The sequence below is a fragment of the Branchiostoma floridae genome, chromosome 18 (genome assembly GCF_000003815.2).
Source record: "Branchiostoma floridae strain S238N-H82 chromosome 18, Bfl_VNyyK, whole genome shotgun sequence".
In the NCBI taxonomy this organism is placed as follows: Eukaryota; Metazoa; Chordata; class Leptocardii; order Amphioxiformes; family Branchiostomatidae; genus Branchiostoma; species Branchiostoma floridae.
This window is the reverse complement of record NC_049996.1, coordinates 11,677,121-11,696,819: the sequence shown is the minus strand read 5'-3', so window position 1 is coordinate 11,696,819 and position 19,699 is coordinate 11,677,121. Positions and strand designations below refer to the sequence as shown.

At 39.7% G+C, this 19,699-nt stretch overlaps 1 protein-coding gene across 2 annotated transcripts in view; it reads left to right on the top strand.

The window, feature by feature from the left end:
* Window positions 1-6,040: 6,040 nt before the first annotated feature.
* The window catches only part of LOC118405347 (retinoic acid receptor alpha-like), a 151,097-nt gene continuing 137,438 nt past the window's right edge, over window positions 6,041-19,699 (top strand). The window contains exons 1-4 of one of the 2 annotated variants that reach the window (XM_035804804.1): window positions 6,041-6,162; window positions 12,876-13,017; window positions 15,765-15,799; window positions 16,587-16,751. In XM_035804804.1, the coding sequence (XP_035660697.1) occupies window positions 16,673-16,751 (79 nt within the window). In that variant the 5' untranslated portion in view covers window positions 6,041-6,162; window positions 12,876-13,017; window positions 15,765-15,799; window positions 16,587-16,672. Of the gene's footprint in view, window positions 6,163-12,875; window positions 13,062-15,764; window positions 15,800-16,586; window positions 16,752-19,699 lie in introns of both variants that reach the window. The other variant, XM_035804802.1, reaches the window with a different exon arrangement.

The following is a 19,699-nucleotide window of genomic DNA, read 5'->3' as shown; positions in this document are numbered from 1 at the left end:
GCAAGAGTGATGTAGGGCACTGTGTAGGATTTGCTGTCACTGCAGTGGGATATGATCGAACTGTTCACTGACTGCAGCAGGCTCTGTGATAAAATGTTGGAAAGGTCTGCTTTCTAAGCAAAGCAGAAATGGGTGCTACTGCTAACATTACCATATGATATCTTACATATTTAACTGTATCAAGCCACCAGTGTCTCATTTTTGTTCAATAAACGTATCATATCTACTATACATTTGCAGTTCACGATACTTAACGTTAGCTCACCTTTATCCGTGTCGCAAGCTATATCCGTTGTTTTTACGTTTCAATTTAGGGGTATCAACTCGACGTCAAATTGCAATTTGAATCCAACGTCCATCGACTTGATATCTCTAAATACCCATTCCTTAAAAAAAAAACGGATATATGATCATGATACCCCACGATTAAAGGTGAACTATAGCGTTATCTCCAAGCGGGAGACGACACCCTTTTCTGCTCGTATTCAATGATGCACACGCGGTTGAACGCGAAGATGTATAAGTGCTTACCACATCAAAGTAGCACAAAAAACCTTTAAAAAGACCAACAACTCTAAGACATCAGTCTTTCTGTATAAAGCACACGTCTTACGGGCCGTGCCGATATTGACTATAACTGTAGGCAGTGAACCCGAATTGGACACGCGCTACCAAATGGATCTAGAGGCATGAAAAGATGGATAATCGCGCACTTCCGTGCTATTGTGCTGAAAAATCGACCACTGAGGTGCACGAGTCACTCGGCAATCTGTATTCCCCCCATGCTCCCATCATTTACAGTCAGAATGTATCGTTGAGTCGATGTAGTACAGTAATAACTTGCACAGCAACGCATAGCAACTTTTCACCTAAGTCGCAGTTTGAAACACGCCAAATGTTCCCCAGAATTCATCATAAGTTATTTTGAAGTAGAAATGATAGCTGGAACCAACGAGTATATCTCGGTGACGAATAAAAATACTCGCGGCTGCTTTTCTTGGCTTTGGTGAAAACATTTGCAGTATCACTTTTGCTAGATAAACAGTGGGAAGCTCCCTAGTCAGCAGATCAGAAATTTAGAAAAATCTTGGCACCGAAATAAGTAATAATGTGTATATTCCCTATTCGAGAACATTCTCATACTCCCATTTCATTACTTTCGCCAAGAAGGTTATGGGTGTGTTTGTCTGTGTATGGTGTCTGTGAATAGCATATTTGAGAAGCCTTGCATATTGGATGGATCCTGATTATATATATTTGCTAGATGGGTGCATGGGGTTCGGGAAAACGAAGGCTAAGTTCGATGATGAACCCCCGCCTAGGCTTTCTAAGGTACTTCAGTGGAACTTTCTAAGTGTTAGATAGGCTTGGGGGCAGACAGTAAGTGCTATAATAAGTCTCTTTTTAAACATCTATACAGTCTGACAGCAATCTTCAGCTTTAACGGCTGACGTAGGTCGCTGAAGTGGTTGTTGATGCTGGTCTTAAGCTTGTCCCTTATACAGTAGTCACTATGTGCTGAGTGAGTTCCAGAGTTTGCTGAGGCCGAGCTAGAGGAAGGTATGACGGTGGCCATGGGATGCTGTCGATGATTTCACAGGTTCCAAGTCGTTACAGTGTTGCACGTGAGATGTTGACAGGCGGGGTTCACTACCCTATAGTGCCTTAAAGATAGACACTGTCAAAGCTGACAAATGAGTATAGCCGGCCGGAGGAAGTCAAACGGGAACCTATACTCCTTTGCCAGCTTTGATACTATCTCTAAGGCACCATAGGGTCTGCTTGGAGACTAGGGTTCACGTCGATGTACATAGCTATAGGGTTCAGGAAGTAAGTTGTTGAGTGGTGCAGGTACGTCTGCCCCCCTAGCGGCTTTTTTGGAAATGCAGAAATTTTGCTTCTAACTTTAGACGAGACTAACTCAAGAATATGTTGACAGATCGCAATGACTATTGGTATGTCGATAGTCTAAATGATGACGCACATAATGAATACAAATAAAGCAAATAAAGTAATAAACAGCTAATTTGCACAATGAATGAGAAAAGTCTATTCATCTACTGTGTGGGAAAACAAACACGATTGCAGAATATGACGTTTCTAAGTGAGCAAATTGAAATGCACCGCTGCATTCGTATTACCTAGTAGTGTAACGTGCACTATCCGGGATTCTGAGAACTACATGTATATTCATGACGGTTTCGTAATGCCAGGGACGTTAACGTTCTGCAGCGGTTTCAATGACACGTTGATATCGCGTGCTGTGCGTGTTAGCGGTCGCGTTCTTCAGGTCGACGTTCTCGAGGTCGTCGTTCATGATAATCATTACCTGCATGGAGGGCGGGAGTTATCCTTTTTGGTGTGTCTGTTTGTTTGTTTGTTCGTTTTTTTGTACATGTTTTCACTTATTCTAAAACGCCTCATATCATGGGTACGTAAGTAGTGTGAGACGAGGCGACTAGAAACAGCCTCCTGGCTCTGGGAATTATTAAACTCGGACCCTACAGCTTCACCACTTTGCCAAAAGGTCCGGACCATTTCAAATGGTCAGTTGGTGGTGCTTGTACGTTACACTACCACCCCCTTCCTTTTTAAGATTCGTCCTCAAATCCCCGAACTCGATATCCCTGTGTGTTACAACTTGTTTCTACTCACAGGGTCGGTGTGGGAACCACTGAAACGACTAGAGAGGAAAGTAGAAACATTCTCCTGGCTGCCGGGATTCGAACCCGGGCCTATCAGTTCACAAACCAGCGCTAAACGGCACTACGCCAAAATGCCCAGGCCCGTTACGTTAGAATGGTCAGTTGGTGGTATTGCTTGAAACCCACTGTTACAAGTGTCGTTACAGCAGAATTTTGTTGTTGTTGGATTCAGTGTGGGAGGGACGAACCTACTACACCACTGGCGTCATCATTTTCGTCATTGCGGTCTGATGGCGCATGCGCAATTTACCACTACCCGCACGATGTTTCACAGTTGCTCGCCATCTAGATCTATTTATCTGAGCGCGTTGTCAAGTTCGGGAGACGAAAACGGCTCTTTAGTTTTCTGACAGACCGGAGTCAGCTGGACTGAACAGATCGTCTGCCTCTCGAGCCTGACGCGTGAATTGGAAAAATTGCACGATGGCATCTTTACGGCTACATTTGATTTGGATTAGATTTTATAAATCAGGATATTTTGTTGAAGGGAAAACCGAGATTATTGAAATTCAAATAGAGAACTAGTAATCTTTATGCAAATATTAACTAAAATATGTCAATAAGCAAATGCATGGGAACGTTCTGTCTGACCAAACTCTTTACCAATGGTGCCTTCACACTAGGATGGTAACAAATCAATATATAATATTTATATAGATGCAAGTATGAATGGTAGCGCTCAATTATCAATTATATTGATTTTAAGCGACAAAGCATGCAATATAAACACCACTGATTGTCCAAAACCTTTCGGACATATGACCCTAGCCTTCTACACTTAATTCTGTGGAAGGTTCTTATGAAAGGGAAGGAATATAACGTTATATGTTGGGAAGCTTGTAGTCTCGAGGAGGCTAATATAACATTCTTTTATTACGTTCAGTACAGATTGTATTTTGATTTACTATCACATTTCATTTTTGCTTGACCTCTCCCATTCTGAGTTATCTTTATATCATTTTTTGTTGATTTAGATAGATATTTTGTTGTATAAATTGGAGCACCAAAAATAATATGTCTTATTTTACCTTGACTTATTTCACTCTATCATTGATTTTGAGCTTACCCTATGTTTGTTTCTGTTGATTCAAAGTCATAATCTGTAGTACATGTATATTTCTGTTGTTACGTTTTGTATTACATGTATTTTAATCTGGACTCCAGGAGGACTATTAATGCATTTCTAACGGGGATGGAAATAAACCAAATCAATTTGAACCAAATCAAACCAAACTAAGCCCTGGGTGATTTCCTTTCCACTCACGTTTTACGGCGATTCTAAATGGCCGAGAATCAATTCATTAACCCGTGTGTTCTCTGCAGGGCGGGAGCCAATTCCCTAAAATGTCAAGGATTATCCGACAGAGAGCCGACCCGGCCAGTCCGCGGCAGGGTGATCCTTCAGTCCGTGTCCTTAAATACGGGTCAACCATGACGTAAGGGATGGGATGTACCAAACGAATGGGGGTGGAAGATTGGTATTCTACATGTGCAGTCAAGACAAGTCAAGTTTATTGCACAACGAATGAAATTTGTATCACAGCTAATGGACTAATAAAGCCTCTCTCAATGCCTCTCAACATCCGGGAAAAATGCTGTATAAGACTGTTGGCTGAATACTTGACATATGCTTGATTCGGTGGATACTTTGTCACGGTGGGGAGTCAGCACTATCATTTTAATGGTCCACTATGGAGTCGGTACCGTGTGCCAATATCAACTCTAAAATCAAGTCTAACGTTAATGGTTTTAATGTTGATAGGGAGGGAAGCAGACAGTCACGAGTACGCATCTTCCTGTACACTTGACACGGCCCTACTGTCTGGAAATGAAAGGCGGAGATGTGTACAAAGAAGAAAACTTAAAAAATACACGATCTAACGTTATATCTTGAAGACTTGTTTGTTTGAAGTATTCACTTTGATATTTATCTTCGAGTGCTCTTTATAATACGTTATAGCGTAGACTTGACAGTTTTCGAGTAGCAAGTCAGACTATATAACTGTTACACGTTTGAAAATCAGGCTACTAGACGTATTAAAGCAACTTGACCTTTATCCATTGGGTTTTTCATCAAGAGTCATGTTATTCCAATCTGGCAGAAAAACAAAGCATAATTTCTGTCTTTTAACAAGTGATACTGTTGACTACGTGACGACAAAACAAAGATACTCGACATGGTAGCACCCAACACAGTCCCGACCTTCACATGTAAACTGTAACGTTACAGGAGACGCTATCTGTCCCGTGATGGGCTATCATGATCAGCCACAGACGACTTAACAAGCGGTCTGATCACCACACACGTAGTGCACATCCTTTCCCATCTTCTTTAAGCGTTAGCTAAGCCTTATTTGATGACGACAGTGGCTATTTGAAGGCAGGAAGACAGCGATTTTAGCTTCGACTTTATTCACAGCCCACCGGCTACATCAGCCTATGAGCGACAGGGTCGTCTGAGGACAGGGAAAAGGTGAACAACCTCAGAATGGTGTTCAGCACGTAGGCAAGCCTATCAAGGGCAAGTTCAGCTGAATTCAATGTTACAGGTGACCATCTGGCAAGGCATATGAGAAGCTCAGAGACAATAATGATTGAATGTTCGAAAATGATGACAATTTTCGCCCCTTTAAGGCCCCTTAAGTCTTCATTTCAGCCTTTTTACCTTTTTATTCAGCCAGAAGGCTTCAAGGGCGACAATTCAGGTCACCATTAAGCTTTCCAACGTTACAAAAGCGCCACTTGTTGGCGCAAGCATGAACTGCTTGAATTTGTTTGTACGTGCTGGAGTCGCGATCAATTATGGCGGCAGCTGACTGCTGAAGTTTTTATAATGTTTGTAATGTCGTGTAGCTTGTAGATAGCACAACAGCAGTAAGCTGCCAACAATCAACATTGATTGAAAGGGGATCATGTGACTGTTACACAGTAAATAGATAAAACAGAAATGAAGCAGTTTTACCATTTTTGGCCATGCTCGAGCAACTGGGTACGCTTGGTATCCAAAATCATAAATGTTAATATTCCAAAATGACATCCAGTTGCTTGAGCAACATTCAATGCTATTTGGCGCATCTTACTGGTATTTTTGCCATTTTCATCATCGTAATTAAAACCAGATCAGATTAAGATCAGAAGTGCCAGAACCAGAACATATTCAATATTCCTGATGTATTTTGATGATATCAAACGCTACAACAACAGTATCCAGTTGTTTACCTGATATGGTTTACGGTGCTGAGCACAGGTTCATGAAACCTGGTTATAGTGCAGAGTAATATTTTCTCGCTAGATATCGCTGCTGACTTGTCTCCCGCACCTGACGTCATCGGTCGGGGGGTCACTGAGGGGACGTGACCTGCAATGACCCTAGATTCAGGTCAGGCAGGCTAAGAAACTAGTAGGAAGTGTCATTCGCAAAAGTCGTCAGTTTCGCAGTGTTTGCTGCCCAATCCTGGTAAGTTAGATTGCAAAGATGTAGTTAATTGCTTCTAGAATGCCTATAGCTATGTGTTTTCAATGATTAATCGATATTTTTGAAAATAACACGAGTGACAAGAGGTAAACAGTGCAGTGGACCGTTGGTGCCGCGTGGGAACCCTTGTTGACAAGTTGTCAGTTGTTGCAAAGAATCGGCCCAAGTTGTCCATGTCTGCCACATTGTTTCAGTTTTAAGTTTTCGACAGTTGTATTTGAAAGCTCTGGCTTGTCTTGAGCAAGAAATTTGGTTTCAGCGCGTGTGTATTTGTAACCAGACTCCGTTTTCAGGTCGCAACAAGTTGCAACAGGCCCTGAACTGCAGTGCTGTTATTAGTCACTAGAGGTCGTTGTTGATCCGTCAATGAATTTCAAGTACGGTAGTCGAATGGAACATAACGTCAGTCCTTCCCACCAGAAAAGAAGTTGCTCTTCATATTTCTTCAGCAAAAGCTAAGATGGCCATTCATTTTTTGCTTGCAATGATATTTATGGAGCAAAACCAGCTGTCAACTTTGATGAGTTTTATGATGAATTGTTTGATGATAAATGAAGAACAAAATTTTGCATACATAATTTTGCATACATCACATGTATTACGACTTCAGCCCTTGCATTTTCCTATCAAATTGACCTTCAATTTTTAAACTATTAATCCTTCATTTTCGTAGAGATGAGAAAAAACTTACATACGCATGCAACTAATCAACATATGCAAGCAATATTATTCCAATAGAGCAGCCAACAAACAAGTAAAGTGATATGGTTTGAAAGGCTTTTATGAAGGATGACATTGATATACTGTAAATGCATTGAAGTTCGTGGGGATTAATTTCGCGGTAGCGGAAAAAAGGAGTTTTCGCGGTGGTTTTAAGTTCGCGGTAACACCGTAGACTGCAGTCTAATATTAAAATAAAAACATTTTTGCGGTGGTTTTAAGTTTGCGGTGAAGTGGTCACCGCGAAAACTGCCGCAAATTGCGGTGAAGTGGTCACCGCGAAAACCGCGAACATTAATCTACCGCAAACATTTCTGCATTTACAGTATGTCATTTGGTATGTAAAGCCGGGCCCGGAACAGAGCCTTGCACAGTATAATAAGTTAGCCTGCAGTGATGTATGTAGAATATCAGAGGATTCTAGGCTAATTCTACACAAATCAATATGGTCTATGTTTCTGCATGCCCGAGTCTGGCTGATATTGATAATAATGTTGTGCAGAACACATTATTATGGATGTAAGATGCATGGCATAGTAATGTCCCTGTATTATACAATGTTTTATACTGTAAGGCTTTATTAGTATTTTCGTGTCAAGGCTGTTGTTGATGAAGATGAAAAGAAATTTGTGACTGAAAAATGATCTCTAAACTAACTCTGAAAAATGATCCCTAAATTTCTTTTCATTGGATGAAGTAATTTCTAGGCAGGTCAAAAATTACAGTTTTAATCGGTGTTACCTTTGGAATCTACCAGGTATATGCATATCTCTGACCTGCATATGCATGATGATATATGTCCGTTTTTTTCCCAGTAAATTTTTTTTTCCATTTTGAACAGCTGATTATATACATAGCACAACCATCATACGATTACAAGCCGAAGGTACTCTTGGGATAGTCAAACATATGTCAAACAAAATTCAGCTGTCTTGTTAAAGAAAAGGCTTTAAAATTCCTAGATCCTTGTCAGCAGTTGGTTCTGTGTTATTCTGCTTCAAAATCCTAATCATACAGCAGCCTACATGCAGCATACAGCAGCCTAATCTTCCGTCTGTCTTTAAGAATACGTGGGAAAGGACAACCTCAAACCAACCGCACACATTTATGCCACATCTTCAGAAATGACGCTGGAGCTGCATATTCCCCGTTTGGAACTTTATTCAAGCCTGCATGCAAACCTATTTTGCTGTATGGCTTCCTCAGTGCTTTAGGCTTGAATGCTTCGATTCGAGCCCAAAGCACTGAAGATTAGCCACACAGCAAAACACACACGGTTGGCTTGAGGTTGTCCTTTACTCCACTTCCATCTCTCTTTAGTTTGAGTCACAAACCATTACTACTAGCTTGTCCCTGTCTGTGTTTTTCCATGGGATGGACTAGGGACTGGTGAGAAATAGCAGGAGGATGAGATGTAGGGACAGGCTTTTAGTGGTGTTGGAATGACAAATGATGGTGACCTAGTTTGTACTGTGTTTTACCATCATTAGAATTCATCTCAGGTACATTAGTATTAAGGATGGCCGAAATATTCCTTGGGGGGAATCTGATCTCTAAAAACATTCCTTTGGGGTGTGGATTATCATTATACAGAGGGAACGGTGTGGCCAATATTCATTTGTCTTTATAACAAAGGAAAATATTTAGATACTCATCAGAAAGTTCTGCAGATGTTTAGACTACTGGCTCTATATATTCACAGTAGATTTATTTTTGGTGGTGACCTGTTGTCATGAAATCATGTTTTAAACAATGCATAAACCTTATTTCCCCTCCTACAGTAAAATAAAGTCTACTTCAGAATAACTACATTTTAGTTGGGGATGCGACGAACAGCTGATGGTCATGTGGCCACCGATATCATCAGCGTAAGACATCTATTGAATTCTTGTTATTAAATTCAAACAGTTTACTTTATTGAACTTAAGGGTACTTACTACATTTTTTCATATCAAGGCATATCTGATTCCAGAAATAAACTATATCATACAGCTAAGTATGAAATATGTAACAAGTTGCCATTGCAATTTATGACATTGTGCAAACTATTTTAAACATGGTTTATTGTGTAGTATAGACTCCGAAAACAAGAATAAAACCCCCTCTGATATAGCTTAACAAGGTGGAAGATAGCTAGATTTACGACCATCTATGAAGTCCCATGGAGGTGACAAATCTTACCCACAAGTGCTTGTAGCAATATGGTAACGTTAATCTTAGTTTTACATCTATCTCCAAAGATATGCAAATGGATACATAAGTTATGGCCTAAGGTTACCAAACAAGCTACACCTTCAGAATCAGTGCTCCAGATCTCGTATCTCCTGGAAATATTTGAGTTGAGTTTTTTATATATCGTGTTTAAGTGGAACAAGCATGATTACAAAAATAATCTCCAAGCAGATCCTACAATGGCATAAGATAGTACCAAACTGGCCAGGAGATAGTCAGCCAAGAGGTGTACATTTGCCATATAGATAGCAAAACACACTAAGCCGGCTTCACTCCTCTGCCAGCTTTTGATACTATCTAATGTTACCGAAGGATCTGCTTGGAGATTATACAGACATCCAAACATACTAAAAACAAAACCTCTGTACTTGGAGGCAATTAATGTTAAAGGTATAAATAAGTTGCTGTTTCAACTCATTTTCCTATAAACCTGTGTCATACTACAGGTATTCTGTAATCTTCCATAAGATGTTACTCCTTCCTGGGCCTTTGAGCTAGCTACCAACCAAAAATCATGCCCGTCGCCTGTCCAGAACACGAGATGTCAGAACGGGACGTTCTGCTGCAGTAAAAAGTAAAGTCTCCAGGGGGCCTAATAATGCTTTGATTGGTCAAGACCCAACCTCATACCAAATTTCATAGCAATTCACCCGTATCTTGTTGAGTTATGCTGCTAAACAACATGCATACATACAAACAAATATACAAATGCTTGTACCAAATACAAAACTGGACAATGTAATTAGATATAATGTAATGCTACTTCACCTTTATCTGCAGTGTAACCTATATCCTTTGTTTAAAAAAAGTGTATTTAGGGATATCAAGTCTGGTGGTAGTTTCAAATTGCAAAATTGTCACAAATTTTTTCAAATATTGTAATTTGAAAAAGCATTGGTCAACGGATATATGTTACCCTGCAGATATAGGTGAACTAGCGTAAATGACCAACTGTTATTTGATTGTGAGCCTTCAATGCCAGCTTAAAAAGTTTATTTGGAACAGACTCAAGTTTCAAACTTTCTGATTTAATTCTGGTCTCCTCTTTCCTTAACTATTGATTTCATGTTGGAAGGTTAAACATTTTAACCTCTCTTTGTCATGTTTACCACTGATGTTCCACAAGGTCACTCCTTGGACCACGCAGTGACTCTCACTCCATACATAATTACCTTTGCCAAGAAGGCTATGTTTGTTTAAGTTATGAGAACTTCAAGTTTTAAATGACCCATTTTCTTACAGAGAAAAAACAGAAGTTTTCAGTTGACATTGACCCTACCACACGTTGGACCCCTCCTTCCAATCTTGCACCCAAAACAACGATTTATTCCCCACCCAGGCAGCGCATGTTTGTCCATCCATTATGGTCGTTTATCGGCCCCTCCCACCATTGGTCAGACCTTGGCTCAGCTGTAGACGGTGGGAGCAATACACGGGTCCACTGGACCGGAGCACAGGCAGATCGAACAAGGCCAGCGCCACATGAATCCAAGCGTGGTCTGGGTTGACATGATTTATCCCAAACAGTGCCCAGCCCATATTTCTATGGCTGGGAGATGACAAGAGTAGTAAGTAGTGTAGGAACTACAGGCCTGACTGGAATTAGAGAGCAGCGTTTACTCAGTGCAGTACTGAAAACAGGTGGTTTAAAAGCTACAGAATTCCAGAGTCCAAAGATTTGCATGTTTTTTAGCAGCCAGACGAAATAGCCCTCATGACATTTCTAACCACAAAATTCAAGGCTATCATCATTTACTTCATTATCATTATTATTATAGATATTGTGGTAGCATAGCTTTATATGTTTCACTGTTTTGATTTATTGGAATTATAGCTCTAGGTCTTTGGTTTTTTCTGTTGTTTCTTAAGTAACCTCTGATAAGTACTGATTTTTTTACCTTTGGTCTTTTATATAAAAAAATAACTAAAACTACTGTATTAACATGTATAAATACAAGTATAGATTATGACCACGTATCAGCCAATGCTTATTTTTTTTCTGTCTTTTGTCAGTAACGGATATTTCTAAGTACAACTGAAATTAACAACATGGTTTTATCCCACTCAAACCTAACTTTCTGAAAGACCAAATGCATTTCTCTATGGCATGATAGTTGGGAACTTGGGACTACTTTTTGCTGATGTAATAAAAAAATTTGAATGCTCTATTTTTATTAGAATGTGACACTGCAACAAATTTCCTTTGAATGATGATGATTTTGACATGCGGCAAGACAGTGTTTTCTGTTGAATATGTAACATCGACAGTCGAAAAGAACTTATTCAGAAAATGTGCAATAAAGCAGTATAAGATTCCGTTATCTCGTATCGCAGGTGTCTCCGAGATACACTAAATTGTGCAATATTCAGCTTATTTTGTCTGTGATAAATGATGGAGCTTACAGTAGGAAAAATGGAGTCAACGTTTGATTTTCTTAATCTAAAGATGAATAACCTTAAGGCTCTTATATTGATTAAGCACTTTTTCTTTCTACGAGTGCGCCAATTTAAGGCAGCCGGCTTGATTAATAAATGATACAATTGACAGAATTTTAATTGGAATATATCGCAGAACGTGATGGATATTCATGGTTGGACGTTTGTCATGGAGGATCAGTGTCAGATATTTATTAACCCCATGTTTAGATGTATTCAGACCTCAAAATACTAGCCCGGAATCCATCTTTCATGTATTACCTACGCGATGGAGGTCCACCTCCAATGGAGGTACTGTTTCTGTCTATGTTTCAGTGTTCAAAATGCTTTTTTTTTTCATTTCAGCTAGGTTGGTTAGGAGGCAACCTGAGTCAAGAGCCAGGTCGCTCAAAAACATTTCAGGTTGCCCCACTTCCAAGTTTCTTCATATCAGCTACTTATCCATTATCTTTTCTTCCAGCTACATGTACTTATGTTTCATCTTATCAAGAAATAAATACAAAGCTTATGCAGGTAGCTGGGGAAAAAAGCAATGTTCAAACTGCAAAATTTCAGGTTGTGCATTGAGCCACCTAGGTTTGAAATTCTGATGAAATCTTTTTGGGAACTGTAGCATATTTTCAGGTAACAGAATTGTAGATGTAGGTTGACACCGTCATCTAAATTTGTTTCTATTGTCAGAGTGATGAATATAGGAAAACATCAGGGAAAGGAAATATATTGCATGTATCTAATACTTTTTTTTTACTGATGTTATACAATGTGAAATATACTCACAATACTGAGTTTGAATTAAACTTACTCCTTGTACAAAGTGTATTGTCTTCTGAAGTTGAAGAAGAAGATGTGAAGAAACAAAATTTAAGAACTCATTGTTTGGTATGCCATGTTCTATGTATTCAGTCATTGGTAAAACCCTCCTGACCACCTAGCATCCTTGTGATGAAGGCAACTTTTTTTTCCCAACTTTTATTTTATCTTTTAATGCCTGCATCAATTTAGGATGTCATCCATATATTTAAATCAGTATGACCAAAATTTACTCTTTCTTTGTTTGCAGTTGCAAAACAAAAATTAGGTCAGATTTAGTAGTAATTTATGATTTGAAGTTCATCTGTCTATGAAATTTTCCCCCAGGATGACCAGACAGGTGACAGCTCATGTCTAGGGAAATCCCTGCTAGTGGGGAGGGGGGCTGGAGGAACACTCCTGGGGGCCATCTGTCAAGATTGACAGGTCCCATGAGGGATTAGTGCAGTACATCACGCATAATGAATGATGTGTTCTCCTGATTTGCATATGCACAGGGTGGCTGGTGCTGTTGCCATGGCGCCGGTTCTGAGCTCCCGCTGGGTTTCCTGCGACCTTGGCAGAGGGTCGCCAATCAAAATCACATCGCTGGAAGGACATAAATCACACCAAGACTGTTCCGTTTGAGACTCAATGCAAGTAGGATCCACAACACACTTTTTTGAATTCAGAAGGAAAAGAAGGTACTATAAACATTAAAATATTTGCAGTGGTTTTACTTTTGTGGTTTTCTTGCTGATCACCAATCAAAATCACATCGCTTGAAGGAGATAAATCACACAGAGACTGTTCCATATCAGACTCAATGCAAGTACATGTAGGACCGGCCGAACACTTCCGTTTTCACATCAAAAGGAAAAGAAGGTACCGTAGATATTGAAACGTTCACAGAGGTTTGATTTTTGCAGTTTTCATGGTCATCACTCTCTTTCCACAGAAGTACTTCAGTCGCAAACTTAAAACACAATAAAAACCTCTTTTTCCTTCGTACTCCAAACTTGAGTCCTTGCGAGAATACTAGTAAAAGAATTAATATGACTTCTAAGATAAGTCCAAAAAGCAGAAAATGCTTTGATTGAAGAACACGGCATAAGTTATGTGACGTAACAGCGGGGTTCAAGTGCTACAGTGATTATGTAACACTGCTCATTAAAGATTTATTATCCTTCTAAAAATGACTTTAAAGTCATCAATATATCAATTTAACAGTAACCTGGCCTCACTGTGCTTCATTTTACAGCAATTCAAACAAGGATATCACAAACTAAGTCAAGTTAACTTGTCAGTATGGTCCCTAAATTGAAGTAACTTTAGACCCTCACTAGCGAATTGTACCCAGAACCCCTGTGTTCAGCGCCTGCTTTTGATCAGCCGTCAGAAGTGATGTATACTTGGCTGGGTTACAGCAGGTGCGTTCCACCACAGGTATGAAATTAAAAACCCAGGATTTATGGTCTTGAGACTGTGGCTGACAAATTGTTCTTGGCTTTCCCTGCTCCATCCAGATGAATGGGAAGCAGTGAAGAAATTAAAGGGGGGGCCGGAAGCCTGAGGTTTGGGATCAACATGGGCGCTTCAATGGCACTTATCAATAGGACATTGCATTACTTTGAATATTTGTTTTCTTACCTCCATGAAAACTGAAATTACAAAATTGATGTATATTGTTTATTTGAGTATATGTGTGTGTGCATGTGTTTGTGTTTCTGCATATTTGTGGTTAGCAATAGCTCAAGAACTTATAAATGGATTGTCATGATATTTGGTATATGGTTATGTATTGGTAAAATGAATGTCAGGATTGATTTTGGGCCCTCTGGTGTGCAACCTTGTCACTGCAGCAGAAGGTCTAGTTTTTGTATCTTTTGTTCTGGTTTTGTTTTTTGAATATCAGTCATGAGGGTTGAAACTTCCAATCACCTCCTTTGATTTATAAAGAATGTGTATATACATATTTGTCAGCATGATAGAGTATACCCCATATTTTTGAATGTCACTTTTGTTCATACAGTGTCTTGCTGGTTTCTCAATGCTAAAATTTCTTATTACTTCCTATTGTAAGACTGGGTCTTTCTGTTTTGTTACAAAAGTTACTTTTTGACAAAAGTTTGCAAAAGTTCTTTAATCTCTCAGACTGACAGATTGACAGTTTAAAATTTGTCCATTGTAACCGTAATTGTGAAGTGCTGAACAGAATATTGAAAACAAAAAAGCTTGGACATTATGTGAAAGATACTTGGACAGGTTGTTTTGAACTTCTACCTATTCAACTCTTAAACAATATTGTATAAATGTTTTTGAAAGTAAAAAATGCAATGCTAGATTTCAGCAAGGACATAACGTCCTTGATTTCAGTAAAATTCGCTTACTTTATCTACTATTGTAAACATGCAAATTTGGAACTTTAGAACTGGCACCGTTGATTCAGGAAAGAGCATAATATAGTGATCCTCCTCAGTTTGAGTGCCCTGGGATTAAAATGTCAAAAGAGCTCACAATGGTAACCCCCCTGTCTGGTCCATAATTATAGCTGGAGGGTAAAGACACCACAGAGAGCAGAGGCCCTGTGGCTGTCCACTGTCTGAAACGGTCGCTGACCTCATTGTGAAGAGTCTTTGTGATGGAGATGTGATTCTGTTGGGATGGAAATGTGGAGTTAGCATGAGATAGGGACACGTCCGGCACTTTTGATGGAGTGGCCACGATGTGTATTGGGAATTCTTCATTCAAGATTAGCTAGCAAATGTCTGTGCCTATACGATTTATACGCAGCAAATTTTCCTGAGAAGAGAGTTTGAAACCTCAGCATTTGAAGTGCGAACAACTCTAGCCCTTGCAAGACAGAGAACAACAGATATATTGGATAGTAAGTGAGAGAGTTGTGACTATAAAAAGTATAATGCTTTTGAAGTTTCTGGTAATTGTTATCATGAAAACAACTTTCTTTCTCGGTTCTAAGAAAACCCACTACTGAAAATGTGCCAAATACGAAATGACCCTCCGATAGTAAACAAAAGTACTACTAAAAACTAGTAACTTGTAGGAAATATACATATTGTGGCTGAACACAACAGTTAATGATGTATGAAAAGTCTCCATAGGGCCTTAGTAAATCATCACCCCATTGGTGAAAACAATACCAGTGCTTAGGTTTGTCACACTGCATAATCACATTACAAAGTAAACACTGAAGTGTCATTTACAAAACCAATTCACACCTAGGTGCAAGTTCCTCCCAATCAATTAGCTTTACTGAAAAAGGAAAACTTGGATTTGATATACTAGTGTGTTTGGCCCCAAGCACAGCTGTTTTGAAAAGTTTTGGCAAATATTTAAAACTTATTAATTCAGAAAATTTATCAATTTTTTCTCTTTGTTTCACTCAGGAAGATAGCTGAAGAGTTGCTGTAACATCAGAAAGGTGAATTGTCTTTTACTTCATTTTCAAATAAGCCTATTTTCCTATTTTTCTCTGTTTATGTTGTAAAGTTATAGTAACTGTTGTAATTTGTAAGATAGTAATATTGGATCATTTATTAATATTTCTTGAAAACAATTGATAAAATCATGTCTTGAATCAAATTTTTTTGCTAATATGAAAATAACAAAGATAGGTTGTATTTTTTCCAAATCAAGATTTCTCAACATCCAGAAAGCTCTAACTCTAAGTTTGAATTTCTCTTTTCCTAAGATAAACAAGAACCTTTTTTACTAGTACCATTCCATTTTGAGATAAATTTATGTCTTTTTGATTTGGTGGAACCGAGTAATGTAAACTTATGTGACTTGGTGCCTATGGAAAACTAATGATGCTATAGTTAGCACCTAAGCGTTATCCACGCCCCAATGAACAGAGTGTTTCCCTTGGCCTCTGGGCAGCCCTGGAGGTCAGAGGTTACTCTGGGGCATTTACTCCTGCTTACTTCTCAGATTACAAGTTGGGCTGGTTCAATATAGGTCCAACACCCTTAAACCCCACCTCTGATACACTCTGCCTCTCACCAATTGATTTTCTGCAGGAAGATCACAATTGCCAGGCATTAGAGATATTAAAATTGCAGCAGTCTCCAAAGTGCTGTCCGTCACTGTCACATCCAGGCAGAACAAGCAGGCCCCTTCCGCAAAGGCCACCTATTTAGCTTGTAGGCCCCTTATTTGACCTTTTCATTTGCAAGAGGGTCATGCCGAGTTTCACCACTGTGTACTAGCACGGCAGGCGGGCAGGCGGACCATACACCCATCGCTCGCTACATGGTACCGTGGATTTACGCTCCTCGAGCCAGACAACTTCAAGATGGCCCAGGCCAGCATGCCCGGCGTGTCCCCCCAAAGCTCGGTGAGCTCGGTCGGCTCGGCACACCACAGCTCGTCAGGTAAGCCTCTGGGCCAGGGGTGCTGTAGTATACAGGGACATGTTGACATGCCATTTGTCATGTGTTGTTTGCCCACCCCCTTTCCCTTTCCTGCATTTTTGGGGGCACACTACTGGGGGGAAGCAAACAGTGAATTCTACACCAACCACACCAAATAACCATGCCTGAGCTTTTGTATTGCCTATCAGGGATTGTTATCAATTTGACCGTTACAAATTTTGTGGTTGGAGAAGACTTAGGAGTGTGAATTTTCCTATAGCTACATCAACGTCAAATGTCAACATCACACTGGGGTTACATACCAAAACAACCTTTTCCTTATGCTTCCCCCTTGCTAGTTCCTGTAGTTTAGTATCATCTGAATACTTATCCCTAGGTCCTAGTTACACAGTACTATGTGTTGTCATAAGAAGTAAACACCAGTGGTATTAGATACAGAAGCTCTTGGGTTTCGCTCCTGTTTGTATACTTGGCCTATATTTCACCCCACATTCCACCCATGATGACAAGACTTCACTTGCATAGTGCTAGCTATGGTTGGTTTACAGTGCTTGGCCACAGTGATTTGCAATCAGAAAAAAATAAAATGACAATAGATGAATGCTCTTCTTTGTAACAAAAAAGGCCTCCTCCTTCTTACCATAGCTAAATGCTTGTATTGTAACAGGAATGGTATATTTGTTACTGTATATCCTTGTAATGTTATAGCACAAAATTTCAAAGTACTTCCGTTTGTTGGCTTGAATGTAGAATTCTAAATGCATTATTATTGCATTTTTCAACTTTATTCAATAAGGTCTGTGTCCTGCAGATGAATTACTGAGACAATATGGTCCCCCCGTAAATAAATTTCCTTGGTCGCTGGCACTTCACCGTTGTAGCCTGTATTTAACCACATTGTAAAAAGGCCAGGTTCATAAAATCTAACCACCGTCAGATGACTGTTATGTGGTGATCCCGTTGTAACATAAAAAACGACGGCGAGAGCTTAGCGGGACGACTGGCCGGTAGCTCGTCAATTTCCCGCGAGGAGCCTTTTTCTGACTGCCCCTGCATGCGGCCCGTGGTGTGTATATCTCTTCTACAGCGCCCGTGGATTTAATTTAGTGCAGTTTTGTTCTTGTATAACCTTATCCCATTAAAGTAAGTGTTTTCCTCCCTTGGATTTGTCATGTATCCACCATAGCCAATGGATTTGTCACAGAAAATAGATAACCACACAAAGTTCAGCCCAGAAGTGTATTCTTGTGCTAATTTCTCCCCCTGAAACATATATCATGTATGCTTTACTACAAGGAGAAATGTACTTCTAATTGGATTTCTGTAATCGTATTAATTCTTTAGTTATGGTATTACTGAGAATGTGTTTCGCATCGTTATTTTTAGCCTGGCTAAAAGTGATAAACCTTCGTCTGTAAAAGATAATGTAACCGTAATATTTTTGACATTGTAGCCACATTACAAGGACAACACATAACTCGCGCTCTCTCAAGTGATACCGTGCCTGATATAATTGTTTTCCCCACCATTAGATGACACAGTGCTCATGTTCGCTCCAGCCTGCTTGTAACATCAACGCAATAAACTAAAAATGCTCGCTCATAAAAATTTACTGTCCAGCCTTGGTGGTAATGGTGAACTGTGAGGGAGTCAAATGGATTCTCTGATATTTATGGCTTGTATAGGGGTATCTATGTCTGTGGATCTGCAGAGTTGAAGATGTCTCGTTAAACTTAACAACATCGTAGACCCGATAAGACCTCTAAACTCTGCTGGGTGGTCCGCATTGACGTGCAGTGTCTGTTACTGCACCACTAGGCGATTCTTGACTTTAAGTCAATTGTTTTTTTCATTATTTTTCACACAATAGTATTGTCCTCAGTAGTAGAAAGATAGCACGTAAAAGAAATAATTGTTATAGTCTTGCACAAAATTGTTTGTTTCATAGTATATGTAGCCAATGTATTATTATATTGGACTTCTTTATAGAGCAAAATACATTTACTCACTCACTCACGCATGCACTCACACACTAACGCATACACTCACTCACTCACTCACTCACATAGTTGTAATATAACAGTTTAGTAGAAGTCTGACAAAACATCATCTTTCATTCAGCTCAGCTTGATGAAAAGGCATATGCTAGCAGTCTCCACGTTTTGATCACAACACAAGTGACCCATGCAGTACACATAACTGATTTTCTGAATGCAAAGGACTAAACAGGTGAATTCGGTGTCGTGTGTTAGCATCCATTTTCCACAGCAAATGCTGTTTCCATTAGGTAAGGAAACAGTGTAGTTAACTGGGTGTCAGTAAATTTGATATGTGGTAGGGAGTGACCTCCTCTACTGTAATCCACTTTCATTCCAGCCAGGGGTCAGCAATCTGGCAGGCTGCAAGCAAATTGGATCCCGGTCACAACTGGTTATCCATTCCCAATCTGGGATATGGTACCAGGTAGGGAATCATTAAAGGGTTTTAACACTTACAAGTTACAACAGAAATATGACAATTTCTTGGACTAGCTACTGGATGGTTTTGAGACATGATAGAAAGGTAAAAGTGGTCATCCTCTTCTGATGCAGAGCATTATGCTAGTAGAACTACTAGATGTGCAATGCTTCCTTGTTACAGCTGGCATTTTTGGCCAAGTTCACCAGGTCAGCACTACTCTTCTTGATAAGGGTGTTGGGTTCGTTAACCTGCAGATGTTTGACGATTGAAGCTAATGCCTAAAGCTCCCTCATACACTGGGCCGCCGGATTTACACCCCCTCCAAAAGGACCATGCAACTCTTTTCCAGTCATGTACATATTATACACAGACGGGAAGTCATGATAATACTAGTGCATCTTGTATGTTTTACACATTGCTATTGTTACTGTTGTCAGTTGCATTGTGATATCACGCTGTAGAATCCTTTAGTGGATGCTGCCAGTGGC